This window comes from Mesoplodon bidens, assembly GCF_964165515.1.
Source record: "Mesoplodon bidens genome assembly, chromosome: 7".
NCBI classification, from domain to species: domain Eukaryota; kingdom Metazoa; phylum Chordata; class Mammalia; order Artiodactyla; family Ziphiidae; genus Mesoplodon; species Mesoplodon bidens.
Genome location: NC_138164.1, coordinates 63,787,105 through 63,813,837, shown reverse-complemented (window position 1 = coordinate 63,813,837; position 26,733 = coordinate 63,787,105). Strand labels below are relative to the sequence as shown.

General features: G+C 38.8%; 1 protein-coding gene across 12 annotated transcripts in view; it reads left to right on the top strand.

Moving 5' to 3' along the window:
• The window catches only part of PAK1 (p21 (RAC1) activated kinase 1), a 236,681-nt gene that overhangs the window by 166,120 nt on the left and 43,828 nt on the right, over positions 1 to 26,733 (top strand). For 10 of the 12 annotated variants that reach the window (XM_081241109.1, XM_081241114.1, XM_081241110.1 and 7 more), the window contains 4 exons: positions 6,171 to 6,381; positions 17,960 to 18,060; positions 18,566 to 18,713; positions 22,475 to 22,512. In XM_081241109.1, coding sequence (XP_081097235.1) covers positions 6,192 to 6,381; positions 17,960 to 18,060; positions 18,566 to 18,713; positions 22,475 to 22,512 — 477 coding nt within the window. In that variant the 5' untranslated portion in view covers positions 6,171 to 6,191. The remainder of the gene's footprint in view (positions 1 to 6,170; positions 6,382 to 17,959; positions 18,061 to 18,565; positions 18,714 to 22,474; positions 22,513 to 26,733) is intronic. The other 2 variants (XM_081241107.1, XM_081241105.1) reach the window with 1 other exon arrangement.

Genomic DNA, 26,733 nt, shown 5'->3' with positions numbered 1-26,733 from the left:
TTGTACTTGAATGAAGAGCCTGCAACTGCAGTAAAAGGTGTACATAACTTTCACATGGCTGATTTGAGGACCAAGAAATTATTTATCTTCTCTGTTGCTTAGTTCGTGGCAGACATTTAGTAAATATCAATCTTAAGTCCAGCCCAAACATGTTTATATATTTCTATATTTGCCATTGGCTAGATCTGACGGATCTAAATGTAAATCAGAAGTAGCCTAGTTTAGGTTAGAATAGGTACAGCGGGGTGAGAATTACCTCAAGTATAGTTGGAAAATCCTTTGGCAGAGAGTCAGAAGACTTGAGTTCCAATCCCCACCTTTAAATTTCTATGTGATCTTTGGCAATTTCTTTTGGCTTTTTGGACCTCCGTGTTCCTGTTACGTGAGGGGGTCAGATTAGATGACCTCTAAGGTTGCTTCTGGCTTTGATGTTATGTGTATCTTAAAATCTTTGATTATCTTGGCTGTGATTCATACTTGTGGCTGTGGAATCCAGATGTGGTAAAGTAGAAAGAAGTAGTTGTTGGTGAACATACTCCTCTGAATCCCTGACCAGTTTTGTTCAGTACGTAAAGTACCTTGTACATACTGGCTACTTGAAAAGTGTTTTCTTTCTCTTTTTTCTACTCTAGCACTGTATCTTTATGCTTTTTGTAGAAAAAGAAACATAAATCACTTCCCCTCCTTGGTTGCCTCTTGACCAGTGTCTGTCTAGAGACTGACTGCTCAGGAGGAAACAACAGTTTGCAACTCATAGGTGAAGAGAGTTCTGTTAGGACTATAGCTAGTAAATAACAGAGCCAGGACTTAAACTTGTCTGATTTTAACTCCAGTCATCTTTTTACTATATTGCCCTGCCAGTGGCCCTTTTGAAACTTCACAGTGATCCTACATTTATTATAGAGTCATTCAGTTGATTAATAATTAGTACTTCAGTATAATTAGTTGCTTATAAATTATTAGGCCCCCGAGCCTCTGGGGCATTGGTAACACATGGTCCATCTGTCTTTCTCTCTGTTATATCAGTTTGTCATCTAGGATAGATAAAGGTTAGTAAACATTTTAAGATACACATAACATCAAAGCCAGAAGCAACCTTAGAGGTCATCTAATCTGACCCCCTCACGTAACAGGAATACGGAGGTCCAAAAAGCCAAAAGAAATTGCCAAAGATCACACAGAAATTTAAAGGTGGGGATTGGAACTCAAGTCTTCTGACTCTCTGCCAAAGGATTTTCCAACTATACTTGAGGTAATTCTCACCCCGCTGTACCTATTCTGACCTAAACTAGGCTACTTCTGATTTACATTTAGATCCGTCAGATCTAGCCAATGGCAAATATAGAAATATATAAACATGTTTGGGCTGGACTTAAGATTGATGAACTTTCATTCTAAATGTTGGCCTCAGGCTTAGCTTTATTCTGCAGCTTGTCAGAAGGCGTTGGCTTGTCATCCTCCCCAGTCTTTGACCTGCAGGGATTGCTAGAAGATTTAATATATATTTGGTCATGTTATTCAAGAGCTGAGTTATTTCTTGCAAATCAAAACTACAATGAGGTAACATCACACCGGTCAGAATGGCCATCATCAAAAAATCTACAAACAATAAATGCCGGAGAGGGTGTGGAGAAAAGGGAACCTTCCTACACTGTTGGTGGGAATGTAAATTGGTACAGCCACTATGGAGAACAGTATGGAGGTTCCTTAAAAAACTAAAAATAGAACTACCATATGACCCAGCAATCCTACTCCTGGGCATCCGGAGAACACTGTAATTCAAAAAAAGATACATGCACCCCAATGTTCGTTGCAGCACTATTTACAATAACCTGGACATGGACGCAATGTAAATGTCCATCAACAGAGGAATGGATAAAGAAGATGTGGTACATACATACAATGGAATATTACTCAGCCGTAAAAAAGAACAAAATAATGCCATCTGCAGCAACATGGATGGACCTAGAGATTGTCATACTGAGTGAAGTAAGTCAGACACAGAAAGACAAATATAGCTTATATGTGGAATCTAAAAAAAAAGGGTACAAATGAACCTTATTTACAAAACAGAAGTAGAGTCACAGAGGTAGACAACAAACTTATGGTTACCAGGGGATAAGGGTGGGGACAGATAAACTGGGAGATTGGGACTGACACATACACACTACTGTATGTAAAATAGATAACTAATAAGAACCTGCTGTATAGCATGGGGAACTCTACTCAATACTCTGTAATGGCCAATATGGGAAAAGAATCTAAAAATAAACAGTGGATATATGTATATGTATAACTGATCCACTTTGCTATATACCTGAAACTAACACAACATTGTAAATCAACTATACTCCAGTAAAAATTAAAAAAAAAGAATTTCTTCTTTTTCCTATCAGGATTGAAATTTTGGACTTGTTTTCCTGTAAACAAAGTTTAGAATAGTGTAGGTTTTAAAATGTGCTAATTATTGTGCTAGGTATAGATGGACAAAATGACCTCTGAATGGATCTATGAAGTGTAAAGAGAGTAAAGACTTGTGCAGAAGCCATAGGAAAGGACTGGATGGAGGGCTGCAGAGAAACTGGAAAGTAGTGTAAAAATATTAAGTCCAAGTAAGTTCAAAGGAAAGGTTCAAGAAGGCACAAACTTGTGTTCTGTGAGTATAGTTGAAAGTACTGGCAATGTTTAGCATTGAGAAAATAGATTTTGGGCCGTAGGGGGAGTCTTGAGAGATGATTTCAGGTACGTAAAGTTCTGTCTGGGAAGAGGCAATAGACTTTCGCTGAGTAGCCCTCATAGGATTTAGAAATAATAGATGGAAGTAGTGTTTGTTCATTTGTTGTTCTTTTATTTATTCATTTGCTTGTTCATTTGTTCAACAAATCTTTACTGATTACCTGTTCTGTGCCAGGCCTGGTGTTGGGGATTGCGATCACTGAACTTTGTTCTTGAGGAGTTCATAGTCTTAAGTCTGGCAGGGAAGGGAAGTGCAGGGAGAGGCAAATGTGTAAACAAATAATTTCAATTCAGTGTGAGAAGATAAAACAATATAAGTGAGGGCTTTACTGGTGGCACAGTGGTTGAGAGTCCGCCTGCCGATGCAGGGGACACGGGTTCGTGCCCTGGTCCGGGAAGATCCCACATGCCGCGGAGCGGCTGGGCCCGTGAGCCATGGCTGCTGAGCTTGCACGTCCGGAGCCTGTGCTCCGCAACAGGAGAGGCCACAACAGTGAGAGGCCCGCGTACTGCAAAAAAAACCAAAACCAAAAAAAAAAAGACAATATAAGTGAGAGCTCTCTAAATGAGGTCACCAAAGATAGAATAGGCTGACTTGTGAGACTGTAGATTTCCTATCACTGGAGGTTTTCAAGCACAGGCTAGATGACCTGGGCTGGAATGTGGTACAGAGTATTCAAACATTGTATTCCAACAACAGATTTTAGGTTTTAATAATTTAGAATTTTTTTTGAAAGTGGCGATCTACCACCTAAGAGTTCTCCAAACACAGTGGAAGAACTGAGAAATGAAGGAAAGCCTTATCAGAAAGGTTGATGAAGCCTTTCTTGGTGCAATCCTGGGCTGTCATCCTGAAAAGGAGTAATATTCAATGAAGCTTTTGGCTGAAGGACCTAAGAGGCAAGGAAGGGCCTGCTTAGGGTATCAGGTGGCTGCAGGGAGTGTAATTTTGGAACTGGCAGTCTGGAGTGGGAAGGTACTCTTGAGAGCTGGGCCAGTAGAAATTCTCTTTGCGGGGGCTGAGGGACTTGAGTTGGGGCTGGGAGGGAAAGCAAAGACAAATCTGCAAAATGAAACTGGAAGAAATGGATAAAAAGCACACCACCCAGAGAGTTACTCTAGATTAACAAGATTGTCCTTGCTTACTTGATTTCCTTTGTTCAAAAAGAGAAGTAAGGAGCAGTGGGTTTGTCAGAGGTAGGTCAGGATGAATTATATAAACAGATGAAGTTTAAATTTGATCTTAAAAGATGAGTAAGATTTTCATCAGTCAGAGGAGGGAGAAATCACTGACAAGAAGCATTGGGGGTGGGGGGGGTAGGGCAAGAGGAGGGTAAGAGACTACTTGGCAAATTCAGGAGAACAGAGATTTCTGAAGTGTGGTTTGAATGCAAGCTGTGTCCAGGTACAGTGGCTTAGTTTGTGAGGCAGTTCAATATCAAAGATTGCAAAGGATCTTAAAATTTTGTCTGTACTGAATTCCTTAAAGGCAAGGTATATAACTTTGTCAAACTTTTGATTAATAGAAATATTTATTGAACCCACTGTTGAGTTAGATACTATACTAGGCTCTTTTGGATTACAAAGGCGACAAAATCGTGCCTGACCTTTGGGTTACATTCTTCCTGGCGAAGATAATTATAACAGTAAAAATAAATGTGATAACCTGGCAATATACCCATTGCCTTTGGAGTGTGGAAGAGGGGACCTTAACTTCTTGAAGGTGAGAACATTTCAAAAGGGCTTCATAGAAGAAATAGCAGTTGAGGGGCTTGCCTGGTGGCGCAGTGGGTGAGAGTCCGCCTGCCGAGGCAGGGGACGCGGATTTGTGCTCCGGTCTGGGAATATCCCACATGCCGTGGAGCAGCCTGCGCATCCGGAGCCTGTGCTCCGCAACGGGAGAGGCCACAACAGTGAGAGGCCCGCGTACGGCAAAAAAAGAAAAAAAAAAAAAAAAAGAGCAGTTGAAGGAGGAGTGAATTTGAGGATAGGGAAATTGGCATTCTAAGCAGAGGGAACAGCATGTGTAAAGGAATGAAAGTGTGAAAGCTACAGTATACTTGAAGAAGTTAGGTGTGGCTAGAGTATAAGGGGAATTAGAGGGAGTGGTAGTGGTTGGAAATGAAGCTGATGGTGGAATGGGTTAAACAATGGGAGAGCCTTCAAAAGCAAGCTAAGGAACTTTAGCTTTTACTCTGGGATGTCACTGAAGGGTTTTAAGTAGAGGTATGAGTGTTTTAAGATCACTGATGGCATGTGGAGAAAGGATTGAGGGAAAAAATGGATGCAAGGGATCATTTAGCTCTGCATTTATTAGAAAATATTAAGACTCCTATAGATTTTGTCCATAGCATTTAAGTAATTAACTTCTAAAGCAGTGGTATTCAATTCTGGCAGGCACTGGGATCACTAAGTTTTAAAATTATAAATTTTGGGCTTAACCCAGCCATTCTAAATCAGAATTTATGAGGGTCATACAAGGACATCTATATTTCTGAAATGTTTTGGTGATTATTACACTTTTTTTTTTAATGATTAGAAACTTCAGTCTAAAAAGCACTGTTGTGTTTGACTCTAAGGAGCTTACATTCTAAGTAGTCATGGTTAAAGATATAATTTCCAGTGTAGCATGAAGAATAATGAGAAACTTTATTAACTCTGGATATATTCATATTTATCTATTGTCAAGCACACTTATTTAAGGCAATAACACCTATCTTCACTAAAACTACTGGTTCCATGTGATAGGGATTTTTTTTCCTTTTCTTTTAGATTTTACTCCTGTTTCCCAGAAGCACTGGAAATTGCCTGTAAATTCAGCACCGTATAGGACAAGATGGTTAATGCATTGATCATCATATATTTAGAACAAGGTCAAATTTTAGAGGAAGGAGATACTGGAGAGATGATAAAGGCCAGGGGTCAGCAAACTTTTCTTGTAAAGGACCAGATAGTAAATATTGTAGGTTTGTGAGCAACCTAAATATTTTAGGCCTGTAACTCACTGTGTGGAATGCTGTTGGCAGTTTTATTTAATCTTCATGTGAACAACTGAATGGAACCCAAGTGGTTAAGGAATTTCTCTAAAGCTTGTTAAGTAGCACAGGGATTCATTCTCAGTTTAACTGGGCCAAATTTCTGCCTTTTAAATCACATCATGGTGGTTTTTTGTGCTCTCCAATGCCTTAGATAGGAGAATGAAGAGAAAAGCAAGAACCTTGTGAATTTTCAGCAGTGCTTGGCACAGAGCAGGTATTACATCTTTGCGTATGGTGGACTGAATAAGATAGCAGTAGTCATGGTATGCAGTGGAAGGGCTTGAGGTGGGTCCTGGAGGAAGGGTTGTAAAATTTGGATTCCTTTAAAATTTTCAATACATATTTCCTTTTGCTCAAAAAATAATAAAAGAGTTATGTTCTTCTTTCTGATTCCAGTAGCTGCTGCTGGTGGTGACAATGTCGAATAACGGCCTAGACATTCAAGACAAACCCCCAGCCCCTCCGATGAGAAATACCAGCACCATGATTGGAGCTGGCAGCAAAGATGCTGGAACCCTAAACCACGGTTCCAAACCTCTGCCTCCAAACCCAGAGGAGAAGAAAAAGAAGGACCGATTTTACCGAGCCATCTTACCTGGTGATAAAAGTACAGTATTTCATTTCTTTCTCATCATTTGTATAGTTAAAAAAATTTTTTTTGTAACCTGAATAAAATATTTGTCCCTTCCTTGATTTTATTTTCCTTTAATCCCTCTTTTTCTCATTAAATATTTTCCTTATTACTTATCTTCTTTTCCTGAAATGACTGTGAAGTCAAATGGAAAATAGACCCATTATTACACTCTATTAACTATATCTGACCAAAATTCTAGGAAAATAATTATGCTCTTGCCAGATTTTGGGGAATCTGAAGCCATATATTTACTTACTTTTTAAGTTCTTAAACTGTTTATGACCTCACAAAATATAAGAAATATTGAAATATCTTCATTTGGATATGGTTTTTCCCCCAAACTAGTTTCATTTGGAATGTCTTCTTTCCAGATTCTTTTTTTTTTTTTGAAAAAATTTATTTATTTATTTTTGGCTGCATTGGGTCTTCGGTGCTGCGCACGGGCTTTCCCTAGTTGTGTTGAGTGGGGGCTACTCTTTGTTGCGCTTCACAGGCCTCTCATTGCAGTGGCTTCTCTTTGTGGCGGAGCCCTGGCTCTAGGTGCTCAGGCTTCAGTAGTGGTGGCACGCGGGCTCAGTATGTCGCTCGTGGGCTTAGTTGCTCCACGGCATGTGGGATCTTCCCGGACCAGGCATTGAACCTGTGTCCCCTGCATTGGCAGGCGGATTCTTAACCACTGCACCAGCAGGGAAGTCCCTTGTATCCAGATTCTTTTTTTAAAATTAATTAATTAATTAATTTATTTATTTATTTATTTATTTTTGGCTACGTTGGGTCTTCGCTGCTGAACCCAGGCTTTCTTTAGTTGCGTTGAGCAGGGCCTACTCTTCGCTGCAGTGCACAGCCTTCTCATTTCAGTGGCTTCTCTTGTTGTGGAGCACGGGCTCCAGGTGCATGGGCTTCAGTAGTTGTGGCACACAGGCTTCAGTAGTTCTTGCTTACGATCTCTAGAGCGCAGGCTCAGTAGTTGTAGCACACGGGTTTAGTTGCTCTGCAGCATGTGGGATCTTCCCAGACCAGGGCTCGAACCTGTGTCCCCTGCATTAGCAGGCGGATTCTTAACCACTGTGCCACCAGGGAAGTCCCAGTACCCTTTCTCTTACTCTTTCATTGAAGCTGGGAGGCTTAGCTAGTAGGCTACGTGGTAAAGTCAGAATTGGGATTCTGAAACAGTAGGCCAAATATGCCAAGTACAGTGGTGAATTGCAGAAAATATGTTGCAGAAAAATATACCTGTATAACTACAGATCAGGGGAGATGGTAGATAATAGTATCATTAACCAAATAGGGAACACAGGAAGAGGAACAAGTGAGGAAGGTTGATGGTTGGAGAGCAGGAAAGATGATGACTTAAACAGATTGCATTTGAAGTGAAAAGATAATATTAGACACTTTGCATTTGAGACGTCTTGACATAGAGATGTCCAATAGGCAGTGATCTTACATATAGGAAATGATTGTTGAAAAACTGAAATGAGAACTATTGAGGACTCTAATTGAGTACATTGGGCATGCATCTTTGTGTTTACCCTTTCCTCTACCCCACCTTCATTGTGAGCTCTTTTGGGGTCTAGATAGAAGAGGCACACATAAGTTGCTTAACTTTTGTTTTCTGGCTAATTCATTTATGTAGTAGCTGCCAACTTCCTAGGTGAGGAGCTATGATCTAGGTGATGTTACTCTACCATAGAATCTTCTCCCACATATATAGCCACTTTGTTTATCCCTCAGTTTAGATGTGTGCTTATTTTTAATATTGTACTTTATCAACCATAATTCTTGATCTCTATAAATAAGTAGGCTTTCAGCCCAGGTTTCTACATGCAGTAAAGAGGACTTTTAAAAATAAAAAATAAAAAGTTGGAACTGTTCTTACTGACAAACCAGGAAGACGATGAGATTCCTGACCAATAGGCATCATCAAAATTAAAACTTTTGTGCTTCAGAAAGAAAGGGAAAAGATAACCCACAGAATGGGAGAAAATTTTCCCAAATCATATATCTGATAAGGATGTTATATCAAAAATATAAAGAGTTACTATATTACCAAAAATGAAAACATATGTCCACACAAAAACTTGTACATGAATGTTTATAGCAGCATTATTGATATTAGCTAAAAAGTGGGAACAACTCAAATGTTCATCAACTGATGAATGGATAAATAAAATGTGATATATCCATACAAAGAAATATTAGCTGGTAACAAAAAGAAATGAAGTCCTGATCCATACTACAAAAGGGGGAACCTTGAAAACATTATTATTAGTGAAAGAAGCCAGTCACAAAGGATCACATACTGTATGATTCTGCTTATATGAATTATCCAGGCAAATTCATATTATCCAGGCAAATTCATAGACAGAAAGTGAAGAGTGGTTGCCTAGGGTTGTAGGGGGATGTGAATGGGATTAGGGGACGATGGCTAAGAGGTATGGGGTTTCTTTTTGGGGTAATGAAAATGTTCTAAAGTTGATTGTGGAGATGATTCCCTAGCTCCATGAATGTATTGAGTCACTGAATTTTAGACTCTATGGGTGAATTGTATAGTATGTGAATTATATCTCAATAAAACTGTTAAAAAAAAAAAAACAGCTGATGGAAGTGTTTAGACATCATTGGGAACCGAAGGGATGACCTTATGTATTGAATGGGGAGATGGGGATTGGGATATCGGTGTTGTAGTCTTGGTTCTCTCATAATTTGGCTGCCTGGTTTGGGTCAGTTACTTGTCTTTGGACTTCAGTGCCTTCATCTAAAATATTAGAGTCACACAGATATAGGGAACAAACTAGTGGTTACCAGTGGGGAGAGGGGAGGGAGAAGAGATAATATAGGGGTATGGGAAAAAGAGGGTTATTATGGGGTTATATGAAATCATGTGAGAATGGATACATGTATATGTATGGCTGAGTTGCTTTGCTGTGCACCTGAAACTATCACAACCCTGTTAATTGGCTATACTCCAATATAAAATAAAAAGTTAAAAAAAAATCGTGTGTGAAACCTTTGAAAATTGTAAAGCACTCTAGAATTTGAAGAATCTTTCATTCAATAAAAAACAATTTAAGAAGATTAGTCAAACCAGTAGACATATACAGTCTCTTATAGTTTTGAAATGCTATAATTACATAAGTGAGATATAAAGATGAGGTTAGATCAGGTTGTATATTCGTGAAACAAAACTAGGCCATTGTGAAGTACTTTGTTCAGCAATAAAGCTGTAGATGCAGAGGTTCTTCTGGAAATCCTCGCTGAGTAACCCCAGGCCAGATCTGGTCTGAAAATAAGTCTCATAGCTCAAGATCAAAGCTGTAGCTCTATAAATTCAAAGCATAGATGTAGGAAGCATAGAGTTCTAAGAAGTTCTTGTGAAACGATTTAGTGGCCTCTCTTTCACCACCTAGTTTTGTATTTCCTATACATACCCTGAGCACATAGGTTTCACTCCTTTGCTTTAAGACCTTAGATGGCTATAATTAATGCATGCATCAAAATGAAATAAATGAATTTTTTCCTTTTGTTTGGAAACGTTATTCAGCTTGATTTTGTGCTTGTTGATTTTATCATTCAACCAATAAGCATTTGTCGACCTGCTGCTTTGTGCTTAATTTAGTCCTAGAAGGAAGCACCGCAGTGTTGGCAGTCTTTGAAGTGGTATGCCCTTCATGAAGTATTTGAGAATTTATACCAGCTATACAGAGAAATGGGCTAGAACTGGACTTAGTCTAGATTGAGTCCTACCTCTAACGTTTATTAACTCTGTGATTTTTGCCCTTTTACCTATTTATTTTAATCCCTGTATCCTTAACTGTAAAGTGGGGGATGATTATAATTCCCATCAATCCCATATCATGAATAGGCTTTTGTCATTTGATGTAGTGGATGTAAAAGCATTTTCTAAACTCTAAAACACTATACAAATATGAAGTTTTTTTTTTTTTTTAAGGGAAACCTCATTTCTTGTTTGATCTGATATCTGTAACAACTCATTTTCAGCTGGGGAGGCTGAGGCTTAGAGAAAAGTAAATTGATCAAGGTCTTACAGTTGGAAAGTGGCAGGGATGAGTATGGAACTAAGTCTTCCTAAAGTATCTATTACATCACGACATACTATCTCTGTTAGTTGTTCCCAACCCAGATTACACATCCGACTCACTCATGGTGCTTTTCTGAAATACAGTTGCCCAGATCCTACCCAGACTTTTGGAGCCAGAATTTCCAGAGGGGTAGTTTTGGGGTCTAAAGGGATTTGGGAGATGAGAAAGAAGAGCTCTCTGTGGGCTGCGTTAGTGGTTGAGATTTGAGCTGGCAATGGGTAGAATGTCTATGGGCATTACCTAATGCTGACCTCCAGCGTGGCTTCAGTGTGTGCCTGGGGGGATGCATAAATGATTGCAAGAAGCTGTAATTGAGGGCCTGTGATAGGTGGTGCTGAGTTGCAGAATTCCATGTGGGAAAGCCTGGTTCCTGTGGTTAGGATCTGGAGCCTTTGGTTTATTCTAAGAAGTCCTGTAGCATTTAGTTTGGAATCTTTTCCTGGCTGCATTTTCACAACCGAAGTGGAATTCTCCAAGCTTGGGAAGAGTTTAGCAAAGTTAATTTTAAAACTGGACTACGTCAGTGTTTATCTCTCCAAGTTTGGAGTGTTTTACTGCCTTGAGCTTAGATTAGCTCAGCTGAACCAATGAGAAGGGCTTCTTAAAAATAAATCTTTAAAAAAAAAATAAGGTCAATGATTTGTGCTGAAACTTGGATGGCTATACTGCAACCTGGGATTTTGTAACGTCAGCCTCATTTCCCATGTTACCAGAAAGCCAAATGGACTTGGCCAAAGATAGGGTTAATATTAGGATGGATGGGTTTGCAGCCTTCTTTTTTCACTTTATTTCCTCAAGTCTGTGATCTCTAGTTTCATGAAATCAGATGATTCGTTCTTCTTTTTCCTTAGCCACAGTTTCTAAACTGTTTTAATGAGTGGGTTGGTAAATCTTACTCTGACACTTTTTTATTAATGATAACTCATGTTTGTAAAGCTCTCTAGCTTCTACACAGAACGTACATTTTCTTTATCTTAGTTAATCCTTAAAATAATAAGAGCAATAGTAATAAAAATAGTAATAACAAATAGTACTAACAATAGTAATAACCATAAAATAGTAACAGCAGTAACTGAGCTTCTATTTATTGAATGCCTGTTAGTTACCACATATTAGGAACTTTGATGTTTGTGAAATGTGCCAATTTTTCAGGGAGATAAATGTTTCACTTTGTAGATGGTAAACTGAGGTAGTTCAGTTTGAGTAACTTGCCCGAGGTCATCTGGGCAAGGAGTGGCTGATCTGCGATTACAGCTTTTTTCTATGATTCCAGGGACCTTTCCACTATACAACCCTGATACTCTTGTGCTCAGAGAGTCAAGGACTTGCCCAAGGTCATATGCTACATAGTTGCGGTGCATGGAGTCTACATTTGAACAATTGTCTCTTGACTTCTGGACTGTGCTCTTTAATTCTTCTAAGTCCTCAGACACCATGTACTGTTTGAAAGCTCCCATCCTAGAGATGTTCAGACTAATGCCTTTAGTAGAACTGATTTGGTTAGTTCTTTTAACTTATTTTAAAACAAATTTGCATTTAATGACCTCCATTCATATTCACTTAGTCTGCAGAAGGCATAGTGCATGTAGAAGCAGCTATATTGGAGTTCAAGCACTGGAGGTTATCACCATTGACCATCCCTAATTTTGTGACCTTTGGTAAGTTGCTCTACGTTTCTTCACCTCACTTATTTTACCCGTAGTATGGGTACATAATAATATTTATCTCATAGAGTTGCTGAATGGATTTATAAGACTAACGATGTGAAAAAGGTTATGCAAACTGCAGCTTTGTTAAGAGTTGGTAGTAATTTTGTGGCTATTATTCCTTGCAGTCATGGTTTTCTTTTGGAATCTGTGATTAACACTTAAGAGTTGCTATGAGATTTACAAAAGAACAACTCTTAATAGGATTCCTCCAAGATAGAATTAAAGAATGGTCCTGGGGTAAAATACCTTTCTCTTCCTACATATAGGCTGTATTTCCTGTCGGTTTAGATAGGGCTCTTAGGCCAGATTAAAGAATTTGTGCACTGAGACTAAACAGCCCAAGGAGAGGTTTCCCAAGGAGTTCTCAAGAGTTCTCTGTAGTGTCAGAAGCAGGATTCTAAGCTCTGGACGTGGGCCTGGGCCTCTGGAACAAATACTCTATTTGAAACTGAGGCCAAAAAGGTAAGCCTCTTAAAACTACAAATGTCAAATACTCTTTATATGTTCATGTGTTAAGTGATTTCATTTCCCTGGGGCTCTTTTCTATAGGCTGTTCATCCTCTGAGCCACTGTCTTTCTGTGTTTCCATTACTGAAGTTTGTTGTGTATTTGACATTCCGTGCCTGTGATGGTATATTATATGGCATATTGCTAACATATCATAGAAATAATATATAAAATATAAGATATATAACTATAAAACAAAAATCTAAGTAAAACATAAAAATAATCTAAATAAAGCATAAAAATAACATAAGTGTTCTTCTCTACAATCTTTTAATTGACTAGATCAGAGGAAATTTAGGAGCAGAAAGCAATTCTAAAGCCCTGCGACATGTCCCATGCATTCTAGGTATGAGTAAGACCGATGGACTTATGTCATAAATGAACCATTTATGAACCGTAATAAACCATTCCCTTTCTCAAAGCAGCTGCTTCTGGAAGGGAAATTGCCAAGTGTAAAAATAGCTTAAACCCTAGCAATTGGCATGTAGGCAAATGGTTCTCACTAAGGTACTAAGGAAAGAACCTTTGGAATCAGACCTGGGTTAAAATCCCAGCTCTTACTAACTATATGAGCTTGAGCAAATTAGTTAACTGCATTTTAGTTTCCTCATCTGTAAAATGACAGTAGTAATAATGTATCCCATAGGATTATAAGAATTAAGGAAAATATTTTATGGTTATAGTATCTTATACATGGTAAGTTCTTATTTAATGTTATTTCTTCTCATTATAACAAAGTATGTTTTCTTGATTCAACTTGAAATTCTTTAGGGGAAGCAAAGTAGTAGAATGTAAAGGGCCTTGGCTCTTGATGCCACACTTTTTGAATTTGAATTACTTCAAGAACTGTAGGCAGGTCCATGCTTCAATTTCCTAATCTCCAAGTAAAGTTGACTCTCAGGATTGTGGTAATTATATGAGATGATGTATATGAAGTACCTGTTAAAACTGTGGGATGCTGTGTCAGGAAGAAATGTAGATACAGGACTTTGAGAGTGCTGATCTTTCTGTTTTCAAAGACATTTGGAGTATAGGAGCTGAAAGGGCACTTAAGATCATCTAGTTCATGCTCCCCATTGTTCAGATGAGAAAGCTGAGCACCTGGACTGTATGGTGTGGTAGAGGCAAAACTGGCCTGGATTCTAGACCTTCTTGTGTGTCCCCCACCGCCGCCCCCTGCATTTTGCTGCCTTTCATCAGGGTTATATTGGGTCTGTGGAGGCATTAGGACCTCAGAATATCTTTTGGCCAGTGTGCTGAGCTACCACAGAGCAGGATTTTAAAACGGGATTGTGAAAATCATGTCAGAGCTGATAAAAATGGAACATTTATTCCTGCCCTGGAGAGAATTTGCATGTCTTAGGCAGATTCCTTAGACTCCCTGTCAGGTTGAGTTAGGTGTCTGATCGTTTGTTCCTTTCTTCACTCAGTGTCTGAGCACCTGTTTTATGCCTGGCTTTTGCTAGCTGTTGGGGATTCGTGATAAATTGGACATGGCCCCTGAACTTAGAATTCAGTCTGGTTGGAAAAAAAAAAGAAAAAATTTTAAGTCCCTTAAAATAGGCAATTACTATAATGGTGCTGTGGGAACAGAGGGGAGGGTGAAGAACTCCCCAACCTAGAGATCAGGAAGGACTTCACAGAAGAGATGACCTTTCAGCTGAGACCTGGCAAGGATAAATAAAAGGGTTTGTGTGGTGAGGTGGCAAGGGAAGGGAAAGGGAAAGGCAGGATTCACAGGCAAAGGGAGTAACTTGAGACAATAGGAAGAGGTGTGAAAGAGCCCATTACGTTTGGTGAACCATCACTGGTTCAGTGTATTTGGTGTAGAATGTGTGAAACATAAGTACAGGCATGCCTTGGAGATACTGTGGGTTTAGTTCCAGTTTTATTGTGATGCTCACTACCACAGTAAAGTGAGCATCACAATAAAAAGAGTCACATGAATTTTTTTTGGTTTCCAAACGCATATAAAACTTATGTTTACACTATACTGTAGTCTATTAAGTGTACATTTATGTTTAAATAAACAATGTACATATCTTAATTAAAAAATACTTTATTGCTAAAATATGCTAACCATCATCTGACAATGCAAGGTTGCCACAAATCGTCAGTTTGTAAAAAGTATAATATCTGCGAAGTGCAGTAACTCCAAGCACAGTAAAATGAGGTATGCCTGTAGTGCAAGATAAAGGAGAAGATGAAGTCTGTAGAGCAGAGTTCTCAAAGTCTTTAAAAAAAAGAGTTTATTTTTTAGAGCAGTTTTAGGTTCACAGCAATATTGAGTGGAAAGTACACAGATTTCCTATAAACCTCCTGCCCACGCATATGTGCAACTTACCTCACTACCAATATCCTATACCAGGTGGTACATTACAATAGATGAACCTACATCAACACATCATATTCATCTTAAGTCTGTATTTTACGTTAGAGTTCACTCTTGGTGTTGTACATCTATGAGTTGAACAAGTGTATGTATATAGAGACAAATATCCACCATTATAGTATCATACAGAACAGTTTCACCACCCTAAAATTCCTCTGTGCTCGGGTAATTCATCCCTCCTTCCCCCAAATCTGTGGCAACCACTGATCCTTAATACTGTCTCCATAGTTTTACCTTTTCCAGAATGTCAGATAGTTGGAAGCATATGGTATATAGTCTTTTCAGATTGATTTCTTTCACCTAGTAATATGTATTTAAGGTTCCTCATTATCTTTTCATGGCTTGATAGCTCATTTCTTCTTAGTGTTGAATGATATTCCATTTTCTGGATGTATCACAGTTTACTTATTCATTCACCTATGGAAGGACACCTTGGTTGCTTCCAAGTTTTGGTAATTATGCATAGAGCTGCTGCAAACATCCACGTGAAAGTTTTTGTGTGAACAAGTTATCAGCTCCTTTGGGTAAATAACAAAGGAGCACGAATGCTGGATTGTATGGTAAGAGTATGTTTAATTTTGTGAGAAACTGCCAACGTATCTTCCATAGTGACTGTACCATTTTGCATTCCCACTACTAATGAATGAAAATTCTTGTTGCCCCATATTCTTGTTAGTATTTGGTGTTGTCAGTTTTGGATTTTGGCCATTCTAATAGGTGTGTAGTGGTTTTTCATTGTTGTTTTAATTTCAATTCCCTAATGAAATATGATATTGAGTATCTTTTCTATCTGTATATCTTCTTTGGTGACGTGTCTCTTCAGGTCTTTTGCATATTTCATTAATTGCATTTTCTTATTGTTGAGGGGTTTTTTGTGTATGAAATTATAGCTTTTCTTTTATTTTTAAAATTTTTATTGGTATAGTTGACTTACAATGTTTTGTTAGTTTCAGGTGTATAACAAAGTGAAACTGGTATACATACACATATATCCATTCTTTTTTAGATTCTTTTCTAAAAGCATAGTAATAATATATATTACTATTATATAATGTAATATAGGTCATTACAGAGTATTGAGTAGAGTTCCCTGTGCTATACAGTAGGTCCTTATTAGTTATCTATTTTATATATAGTAGTGTAAGAGAATACAAAGGCCTTGGGGTTGGGAGTCTGAAGACCTCAGTCCTGGCCCCATATCTGCTTCTAACTTGCTCTGTAACATTGGGCAGGCTACTTAACTTCTTGGAACCTCTGGCTTCTTCTGTCACATGGGCACCAAAATCACCACCCTACTTGTCACACAGTTGTTTTGAGGCTCCAGTGGACTAGGTCTAGCTAATACCAAGGCCAGAAACTCTTTTTAGTTGGGAAAGGATTATATTAGTTTGCTAGAGCTGCTGCAACAAATTACCACAAACTAGGGGTCTTAAACAACAAAAATTTATTGTTTCAGTTTTGGAGGCTAGAAGTCCAAGATCAAGGTGTTTGTAGGGTTGGTTCCTTCTGAGAGCTGTGAGGAAAAATCTGTTCCATTCCTCTCCCCTAGCTTCTGGTGATTTGTTGGGCTTGAAGAAGCATTGCTCTGATCTCTGTCTTTATCTTCATAAGGTGTTCTCCTTGTACGTTTGTCTTCAAATATCCCCTTTTTATAAGGACATTGACTGGATTAGGGGGCTGAACCTACTCCAATTTGACCTAATCATATTTTAAATAATTATATCTGCAATGGCTCTGTTTCCAAATAAAGTCACAGTCTGAGGTACTGGGAGTTAGAACATAGGAATCTTGGCGGAATACAAGGGTACGACAAGGGCACGACAACTCTTTAAATATTGAAGCTTTTTATGCCAGATCAGCAGAACCTTAGTGAACACCTACTGTATACAACACCCTTGATGATTACAAATATTCAGACTTAGTGATTCTTTAAGGTTGTAGCCTAGGGAAGCAGCATAGTATAGTGGTCTAGTGCTCAGGGCCTGGGCCAGACTGCCTGGATTTGGGTCTGACTGCTGCCAGTTACTATCCATTTGATCTTGGGCAAATAACTTATTCTCTGTGCTTCAGTTTCTTTATCGGCAGAATAAGGATGACAGTACCTAACTATAGGGTTGTTGTGAGGCTACGGTGGATATTAATAAAGAACTTGAATTAATACATAAGATACAAGGATATACTTTACAGCACAGGGCATATAGCCAATATTTTATAACAACTTTAAATGGAGTATAATCTATAGAAATATTGAATTACAGTGTTGTTCACCTGAAACTAATATAATATTGTAAATCAACTATAACAGAAAAAAGAAGGAACTTGAATCATTGCACATGATAAAATATTAGCTATTCATTTAATTAAAACAATTTCCAAATCTAAAATTCTGTAATGTAGAGAACCTTAACGTGGTCCATAATCAAGGATCAAACGGGCAGAAGCAGGTTATATAAGCTCATAGAATGTAGGATGTCTGGGTTGGAAGGCTCTTTAGAGACCATCTACTTGAGTCTTCTCATTTTGCAGATGGGGAAACCAGGGTTCAGAAAAAAGGAAGTGACTTTCTCTGGGTCAGCTGACTCATTAGTGGTAGAACCAGGACATTCTGATGAATGTTCTTTCTGCTCCTGCTTTACTTTAGTTCAATGAAAAATTAAGCCTTTTATCATGCATTGAGCATCTCCTCCAATCTAGATCTGGCACTGGGCTCTGTAAATGCACATGTGAATTTGTATCACAGTCCTTGGCCTCTAAAGGAGCTTAGAGCTCAACAAAGAGCTAAAGAAGCCTAAAAATGTAGTAATGTCCTTGTTTTTATCTCCTTTTCCCTGTTTCTCTTACAGCAAATAAAAAGAAGGAGAAGGAGCGGCCAGAGATTTCTCTTCCGTCAGATTTCGAGCACACGATTCACGTGGGGTTTGATGCCGTCACAGGCGAGTTTACAGTAAGTCCGGGTCACAGACAGACCTGTGGCCTTTCAGAGCTCTGGCTACGCACTGTTAGATGTAATCCTTTCCAGACTGCCTGACGCCTCGGTCTTTGCCCGAGACCCTCATTACTATCTTCTTACAATAATGAGAGGCACATGCTCCTCCCCTCCAGAATTGTACTAGAGAAGCCTTTGAATCTCCGTTCCTTAAAGAGACCTCGGTTAAGTGGCCCCTTGGCGTCAGGCTCTGTGCTGGGCACTGATGATCCAGAGACAAATCAGACATGATTCCTGCTCTAAAGGAGGAACAGCCTGGTGAAGGGGCAAACATCTCAAGAAATGACAGATATAGTAAGATATGGGTTATAAGAGAGGCCTGTGTGGAACTCTGAGGGCAGAGAGAGAAAGGAATGACTAAACCCATCTTTAGCTGCCATCAGTTATCAGAGTTAGTTCTGAATTTCATTCAGGATCCCCTGTGATTATGCCTTGCTGACAGCCTTGCATGTCTCTCTTGTAGGGGATGCCAGAGCAGTGGGCCCGCTTGCTTCAGACATCAAATATCACTAAGTCAGAGCAGAAGAAAAACCCGCAGGCTGTCCTGGATGTATTAGAATTTTATAACTCGAAGAAGACCTCCAATAGCCAGAAGTACATGAGCTTTACAGGTATGGGGATTGTGTCCAGGGCAGTCTAGGAAAAAAGAGGTTTTCATCTTAGTAGATGCCTATTGGTGTGGGGTGGAGGAAGAACGTTTTCAAAAGAGTGGAGATGGCACTTTCACTAAGATGGAATTTTGGAATTTGAGAGCCAAGATGATGGGTTTTTGCATCAAACTTGAGTCTTTACTCTGAAACTGCATGTTTTGAAAAAGTACTGTGATATTACGTGTTAAGAACATAGACTTTGTGCTAGAAGATCTAGATTCTGATACTCACTATGTTCTAGTAGTCAGTTCATTTCTTTGAGCTTCAAAATGAGAATAATAATTCCTATCTCAAGAGGTTGTAATGAGGATAAATGAGCTCATTGAAACGAAAGTTCTTTATAGGTTGCAAAATGGCACCATGAAAATGTAGCCATCATTATCATCGTTTTCAGTATCAGTAGGTTATGTGATAAGCCATTTAAGTAGGCAAGCCCAATTTCTTCCTCAAGGAACTGATTTTTATCAGTCCAATCAGTCCAATGAAAAACTGGCCAGTAATAATAAATGCTCTTTAGATGTACTCTCTCTATATGTATAAGGGACTGTGTTTTTCAGAATGTTTTTAATTGCAGAATTGGGATTAGAATCCAGCTCTCCTAATTCCTAGACCAGTACCTTTTCGGTTTACCACTTGCTTCTAGTAACTCTATTTGGAGCACCTCCTTCCATAGCAGAGAGTTTTTTCTTTTCTTAGGCAAGTCATAAGAAGGCCTACATGTCTGGAAACTTGCCTTTTATATAGCATCTTAGAATGTTAGGGCAAGAAGTATCTTTAGTATATACCACTTCCAGTTTCCCCTTGTTTTGCAAACATTAGAGCCCAAAATGCCTTTCTAATGTGGCTAAATTAGTGATCTCTTAACCACTGGTCTTAACTCTGAGTCCAGTGCTTTTTCTGACGTTCATGTTGTCTATTTCAAAGGGCAGTATTGTTGGCAAAGGTGAGAACCAGGATGAACTAGCTAATTTTGAAGGATGCTTTCCCCAGCAAGTATTTGGCTTGTAGCAGTAGGCACAGATGGTGAGGATGACAAACTGCAGCTTTGCTAATGCTGCATAGTGGTGCCCAGTAGAGGGTCATACATGTTCCTAGCATGTTTCCTTCCTGATATCTGGCCCCACTGGGTCTGTATCACTTCTTCCATTGAGGGACTGGGTCATTCCAAGGCAGTATTGGGGTTGATGGGTAGGAAAGTTTTCTAGATTATGGCTTGTGTTTTCAAGAGTTTGTCGTGGAGACTTCAGATTAGAAGCTGGCTTTGAAAGCCTCAGCAGCAAAGTCTTTCGAAGAATCTGTTTTTATGTGTATGTGTGTAGATGTGTACAAATACTATTTATGTATATGGAAGCATAGCCATGTGGGATTGCATATGTTTGGAATTAAAGTCCACTTAAGTATTTATGAGTGAATATGGGTATAGATATACACATTCAGGTAATTGTGTATATGTTCCTCCATGCATGCATAAATGAATAACATTGAGTGTATATGTATAGAATGTACAGATATGTGTCCATACAGCTACTTCAGTGTGTATAAATTTGTGCAAGTATGTGTATGTGTGTGTGTGTGCACATGCACACACACGTGAGGGATTTTTTTGTTTTCTGTAAGTTGAAGACCAAGGCAACTCCAAGCAAAACTGTATATTTGGCACTTAAAAAATTTTTTTTTAATTGAAGTATAGTTGATTTACAATGTGTTAATTACTGCTATACAGCAAAGTGATTCAGTTATAAATACATTCTTTTTTTAAATATTCTTTTCCATTATGGTTTTTCATAGGATACTGATTATAGTTCTCTGTATTATACGTAGGACCTTGTTGTTTATGACACAGTTATTTTTAATGTCCTATCTCTCATTTTCCTATTTCCTTTCTTCTCATACTGTTAATTATGATAACACTACTTCAATTTGTATATGCTTGCACATAAACCATCTCATTTGATTCTCATGACGGCCTTGGGAGATTGGAAATGCAAGGGCATTATCCCCATTTTGCAGACTCAGGAAAATTAATTAGGCTCAGGGAAATTAAGTGACTTATTCACAGAGCCTCAACATATCAGTTGAGTGATATACCAGTGTTGGAAGTGTGTTTTCAACTTGGGCCTTTAAATCCTTTGCTGTCTAAAAGCCCAAGCACAATCCTCCGTGCCAATTTTTTGTTAAGTTTCCTGTCTTTTCATCACTTTATTTTCTGTACCAACTAGTAGCTAATGTGATAAGCAAAGCCTAGACTAGATTGACAATGCCAGGTTCTGGGTTTTAGCCCTACTTTGCGACTGATTTATGTAACCTTGAACCAGTTTCTTTTCCTCTGAACCCTAGTTTATTTATTTGTAAAATGAAGGGATTGGAAGTATTTTCTGCTCTGTCATTCTGTGCTATGGAATTTGATTTTTATATACAGAAATTGTACATCACATTTAAAAGGAGCAAACATACTTATTTTTTATATGGTGGAGATATATTTATTATCAGAATATCCAGTCCTCAAAAACACTAGCAGTACATAAGGTTGGGGGTGGTGCAAGGAAAGCATAGTATTGCACTTGGTATAGAATGTGCTTTTGGACAAAAAAAACAAGTGAATTATGTTTAAGCTATATCCTGAATTGATTTATCCAGAGTACAGCTGGCTATTCAGGGTTTGTTTTAAGAACATATTGTCACAGTTTATGGGTTCATAATTTGTCATAGGACCAAAGAAGCTATACCTGATACTTTCATGTATGATGGAATTGAGATCTTGGACATTCTCTGGGCTTGTTTCTTGGTGAGGAAGATGTAGGATTTGATATAATATTTCTTCTCCTTAATTCCCATTGGTGGTGAACTGGTGAAATCAATTTCTTCTTGGACTTTCAGGAATTAAAGAATAAATCCAAACACAATACTTGGTCTTTAAACTTATTTTCTTGCTAAGATTTCTATTGGGTCTGTTTCATAGTTTATCAAGTCTAAGATATCATTGATTGTAAGGTGCATTGTTATTTTACATGCCCCTAAAGAAAAAAGAAGCTGCCAATTAAATCATGAAATACTTTTGATTGTAGGACACATCTCTTTCTGAGATGTTAATGTGAAAAAATACATGTCTCAGAATTAATAAAATATGGTGATTATCTGATTGAAGGAGCTTGGACCTATTCTTAGAAATAAGACCCTGCCTTTAATTATACCTGACATGACTAATGCATCTCTTTTCCTAAGGCTTAGTCTTTCTCTCCTTGTGGGGAATAGAAGGATCCTTTCTAAAAGCTAAAGCCACATGCTGGTCATGATTTGTTATAGATGGCTCAGGGTGATGCCAGCCATGAATTCTTTCCCTTTCTCTTAGAATGCAGGAAATTTCCTTGATCATTGAGGCCTGATGATGTGGATATAGTTCTAGCCTAGTATTTAGAATTAGACCAGGATTCAAATCTTGACTCCTAATAACCTTTGTGTTAAGTAATTTGTGGACAAATTACATATCTTCTCTGAACATCAGTTTCCAAACCTGTGAAAGTGTACATACTAATAGTACTGAGAGCTGCAGTGAGGATTAATGTGTATAATGTGTTTAAAATGGTGTTGGGCCTGTAATACCAGTAACACTGTTATTATTCTGAGCTTGGCAAATGCTTTAGTGAATAGGCTTCCTTAGGTCTCAAGAAAGGATTAAATGTAATTGTTTACTGACTGAGTCCCTTGTCTTTTTCCTTTTGCAGATAAATCAGCTGAGGATTATAATTCTTCTAACACTTTGGTAAGCCTTTATTTCCTCTATTCTGATATGGGCAGGTATGATTTTTTAGGGATCAAGTCAAGTGTGGTAGATGCAGAGCCTGGGCTGGGGGGTACTCATCTTCGTCACTTTCCCACCCTGGGCCTCAGAGTAAAGGAATTGGACTTAATAAACAATAGGCATCCCTTCCAGCTTTAATTTATGAATGCTGTAGAAATCCTAACCCTGGAACCAGAAGAACTGGCTGCTAGGCTCAATTTTCAGTTTTCACTTTGACCCTTAGGAAAGCCAGTTTGCCTTTCTGAGCTTCATTTTTTTCATCAATAAATGATAATGATACACTTTACTTGAGATGTCTTCAAATAGCTGCATTTAGAGAATTCTTTCTTTTGGGTTGGTTGGGTCTACAAAACCAGGATTAGGGCTAATTGTTTAAGGGAGCAGATTCTATTAATTTAAAGTCATTCATTCTGTCCTCTGAAGTTGTGGTGAATGCCCTATCACTTGAAGGAATGTGATAGGAGTCACTGGTGACCTCAAAGGGCTCTCTGCCCTTCATAACTTACAAATTCTGTTTTCCAAGGCAGATTATGAGATGAGATGCTGATGTATCTGAAGGGGTCTTATGACTAGTAAGCTGTGACGTATATACTAGAATACTGCTATTCTTTATATCCAGTGTTGTCTTTTGTGCAAAGTTGGTTATTTCATGTTGATTTACTAAACATTTGCAAAGCCCCTATTCTATGCCAGGTCCTGTGTGGAGAAGAGGCAGTATAGGGATGAATCAGACATTGTCCCAATTCCTAAGAATCTCCCAATCCTATAAGTGACATTAAGGCACAAACAGTTACAGTGCAGCATGCTAAAGCTTCATGAGGCCAGGAGCTATGTCTGACTTGTCAGTTACTGGATCCCTGGCATCTGGCAAGTAACAATTTACTGAATAAAATGTTGGGTGTATAAAGAAAGCTTCTTGATGGTGCAGTCTGAGCTGAATTAGTTATCTTGGGGAAGAATTATGAAGAGACAAGCGTATTCCCGACAGAGAATAATTAGCATGTGCCAAGACAAGGAGGTCCGTGAGGTAGGCTTGTACAGAGAACTGCAAGTGGTTTGTTATGATTGGAATGTGAAGTGTGAAGGGACTAGAGGTGGGTGGTGAGGAGGGGAGGGCAGGCAGGTCAGATCATGTAGGAATTTTAACTTTATCTTAAAGGTAATGAGAAGCTATTGAAGAATTTTAAGTGGGAGAGTCATACATTCTAACACAATACTGAGTCACCATCCAAATACTTTGGATCATGCTTCCAGCAATGGGGATTGGTTTATTCTGAGTCATTTATACTGTAATCAATGACAAAAAATGTTCACATGTCCATTGCCTTGTAGCATACTGAGTCCTTTCTTATTCACTACCTCTTTTAATCTTCAAAGGAGTTTAATGAGGTGGGTTATTATCCTTGTATAATCGATGATAAAACTGAAATTGAGGGCTTCCCTGGTGGCGCAGTGGTTGAGAATCTGCCTGCTAATGCAGGGGACACGGGTTCGAGCCCTGGTCTGGGAGGATCCCACATGCCGCAGAACAACTGGGTCCGTGAGCCACAACTACCGAGCCTGCGCATCTGGAGCCTGTGCTCCGCAACAAGAGAGGCCGCGATAGTGAGAGGCCCGCGCACTGCGATGAAGAGTGGCCCCCACTTGCCACAACTAGAGAAAGCCCTAGCACAGAAACGAAGACCCAACACAGCAAAAATAAATAAGTAAATTAAAAAAAAAAACAAACCTCCTACCCCCAACTTCTTAAAAAAAAAAAAACAAACTGAAATCGAGAAGGGTTAATGGCAGTAGGTATCTGATTCCCAGTCTGCATCGCTTTCCCCTGATTCATTCTTTCATCAAATGGAATAGATACAATTAAAAGGTGGGGAAGAATTTGCTAATGTTAAGATCCTTGGGAGTTTCTCCCCATTATTGAACTGTAAATTATTAAAGAAGGGGCCTTAACCAAAGCTGAGCTGTGCCTTGTGGCACAAATGTCTTTATGCCTTTATAGGAGGAGTAACAGCTATTATTTATTGTGTAGCTAATATGTGCCAGGCACTGTGCTAGTAACTTTATGTATGTTAGCATAATTAGTCCTCACAATTACTCTGTGAAGAGATTAGCATCCCCACTTCACAGGTAGGAAAACAGACTTTCCTGAAGGCTCGTAATTGCTATTGTGGCACAACCAGATTAGAACTAGGGTCGTCTGAGTCCCTGTCCTGGATTTTTTTCCACTGTGGCAGGGAACTGAGAAAGAAGATGTCTGAGAGGTCTTATAAAGGAGACTGCAGTAAAGCCTTGGGTCTGTTGTTCCTTAGTGAGGAGGAGGGGCCCTCGGGCTCATGCCATATGGCAGAGAGGATAACACCTGCTTGGTAAAAACCTGTACTGGTTTACCAGGCTGAAAGGACATTTTTCTCCCCCAATTCAGAATTTTCCCTCTGGCTGAGTCCTCTTTATTTTCTTACTAGTTTCACATGGGGGATATGGTTTGTACTGTGGTAGTATGGCATCGTTTTCCATATTGGTTTCACACAGATCTTTCCAATTGATTTGGGAAATAATTGGATGAGATTATAACCTCCATGACACCAGTTAAGAAATTGGGACTCAGAGAGATTATGTGACTTGCTCCCTATCCTTGAATGAGTTAGTAGTAGAAACCAATACAGAATTCAGTTCTCCTCAGCATTCATTTATACATTCATGCCATAGATATTTACTTAGCACTTTCTTTGTGCCCAGGTGTTAGTGATACACAGATAAATTTTACACTGTCTTAGTCCTTGAGAAAAAATTAACAACAGAATAGAAGGATAAGGGCTGCAAGAGGGGTACATTAATAATGTACAATGGGGTCATATTTGATGGAGTGATTTATTCTGCTTGGTAGTACAGAATAGTTTGCACAAGGTTCTTGGGCCCTACAATTTGTTCATTTAATAAACATAATCTTTAAGGTTTCTTCTAGCTCGAAAATTCTTTTGTTTGTGGCTCATTGGTCTGAGATATATCTCCCAGATTACATAGCACTTAAGTGCCTGAATTCTCATTTATAAAATGATCACCTATTATGTGATAGACTCTTTAAGTGCCCAAGATCAAGGGCAGGTAAGGTCATTGCTCTTGATCTCACAGTTTAGTGAGGAATCAGAACACGTAAACAAGGATTGATAATACAGTTTCAGGTAAACATAGGCAATGATACCAGCCAGAGAAAAGGGCAATCAATGCTTTCTTGTGTGAGGTAGCATGAACAAAAGCCAAGTTGTTAAGGATCCATCATGTCAGGAGAAAGAACTTGGACTCTGTGCTGGAGCTAAGGAAGTATTTTATTTTATTTAATTTTTATTTTTTTTAACATCTTTATTGTAGTATAATTGCTTTACTATGGTGTGTTAGTTTCTGCTTTATAAGTGAATCAGCTATACATATACATATATCCCCATATCTCCTCCCTCTTGTGTCTCACTCCCACCCTCCCTATCCCACCCCCTAGGTGGTCACAAGGCACTGAGCTGATCTCCCTGTGCTATGTGGCTGCTTCCCACTAGCTATCTATCTATTTTACGTTTGGTAGTGTATATATGTCCATGCCACTCTCTCACTTCATCCCAGCTTACCCTTCCCCCTCCCTGTGTCCTCAAGTCCATTCTCTATGTCTGCGACTTTATTCCTGGCCTGCCCCTAGGTTCTTCAGAACCATTTTTTTTTAGACTCCATATATATGTGTTAGCATACGGTATTTGTTTTTCTCTTCTGACTTACTTCACTCTGTATGACAGACTCTAGGTCCATTCACCTCACTACAGACAACTCAATTTCGTTTCTTTTTATGGCTGAGTAATATTCCATTGTATATATACACCACATCTTCTTTATCCATTCATCTGTCGATGGGCACTTAGGTTGCTTCCATGTCCTGGCTATTGTAAATAGAGCTGCAGTGAACATTGTGGTACATGACTGTTTTTGAATTATGGTTTTCTCAGGGTATATGTCCACTAGTGGGATTGCTGGGTCGTATGGTAGTTCTATTTTTAGTGTTTTAAGGAGCCTCCATACTGTTCTCCATAGTGGCTGTGTAAATTTACATTCCCACTAACAGTGCAAGAGTGTTCCCTTTTCTCCACACCCTTTCCAGCATTTATTGTTTGTAGATTTTTTGATGATTGCCATTCTGATTGGTGT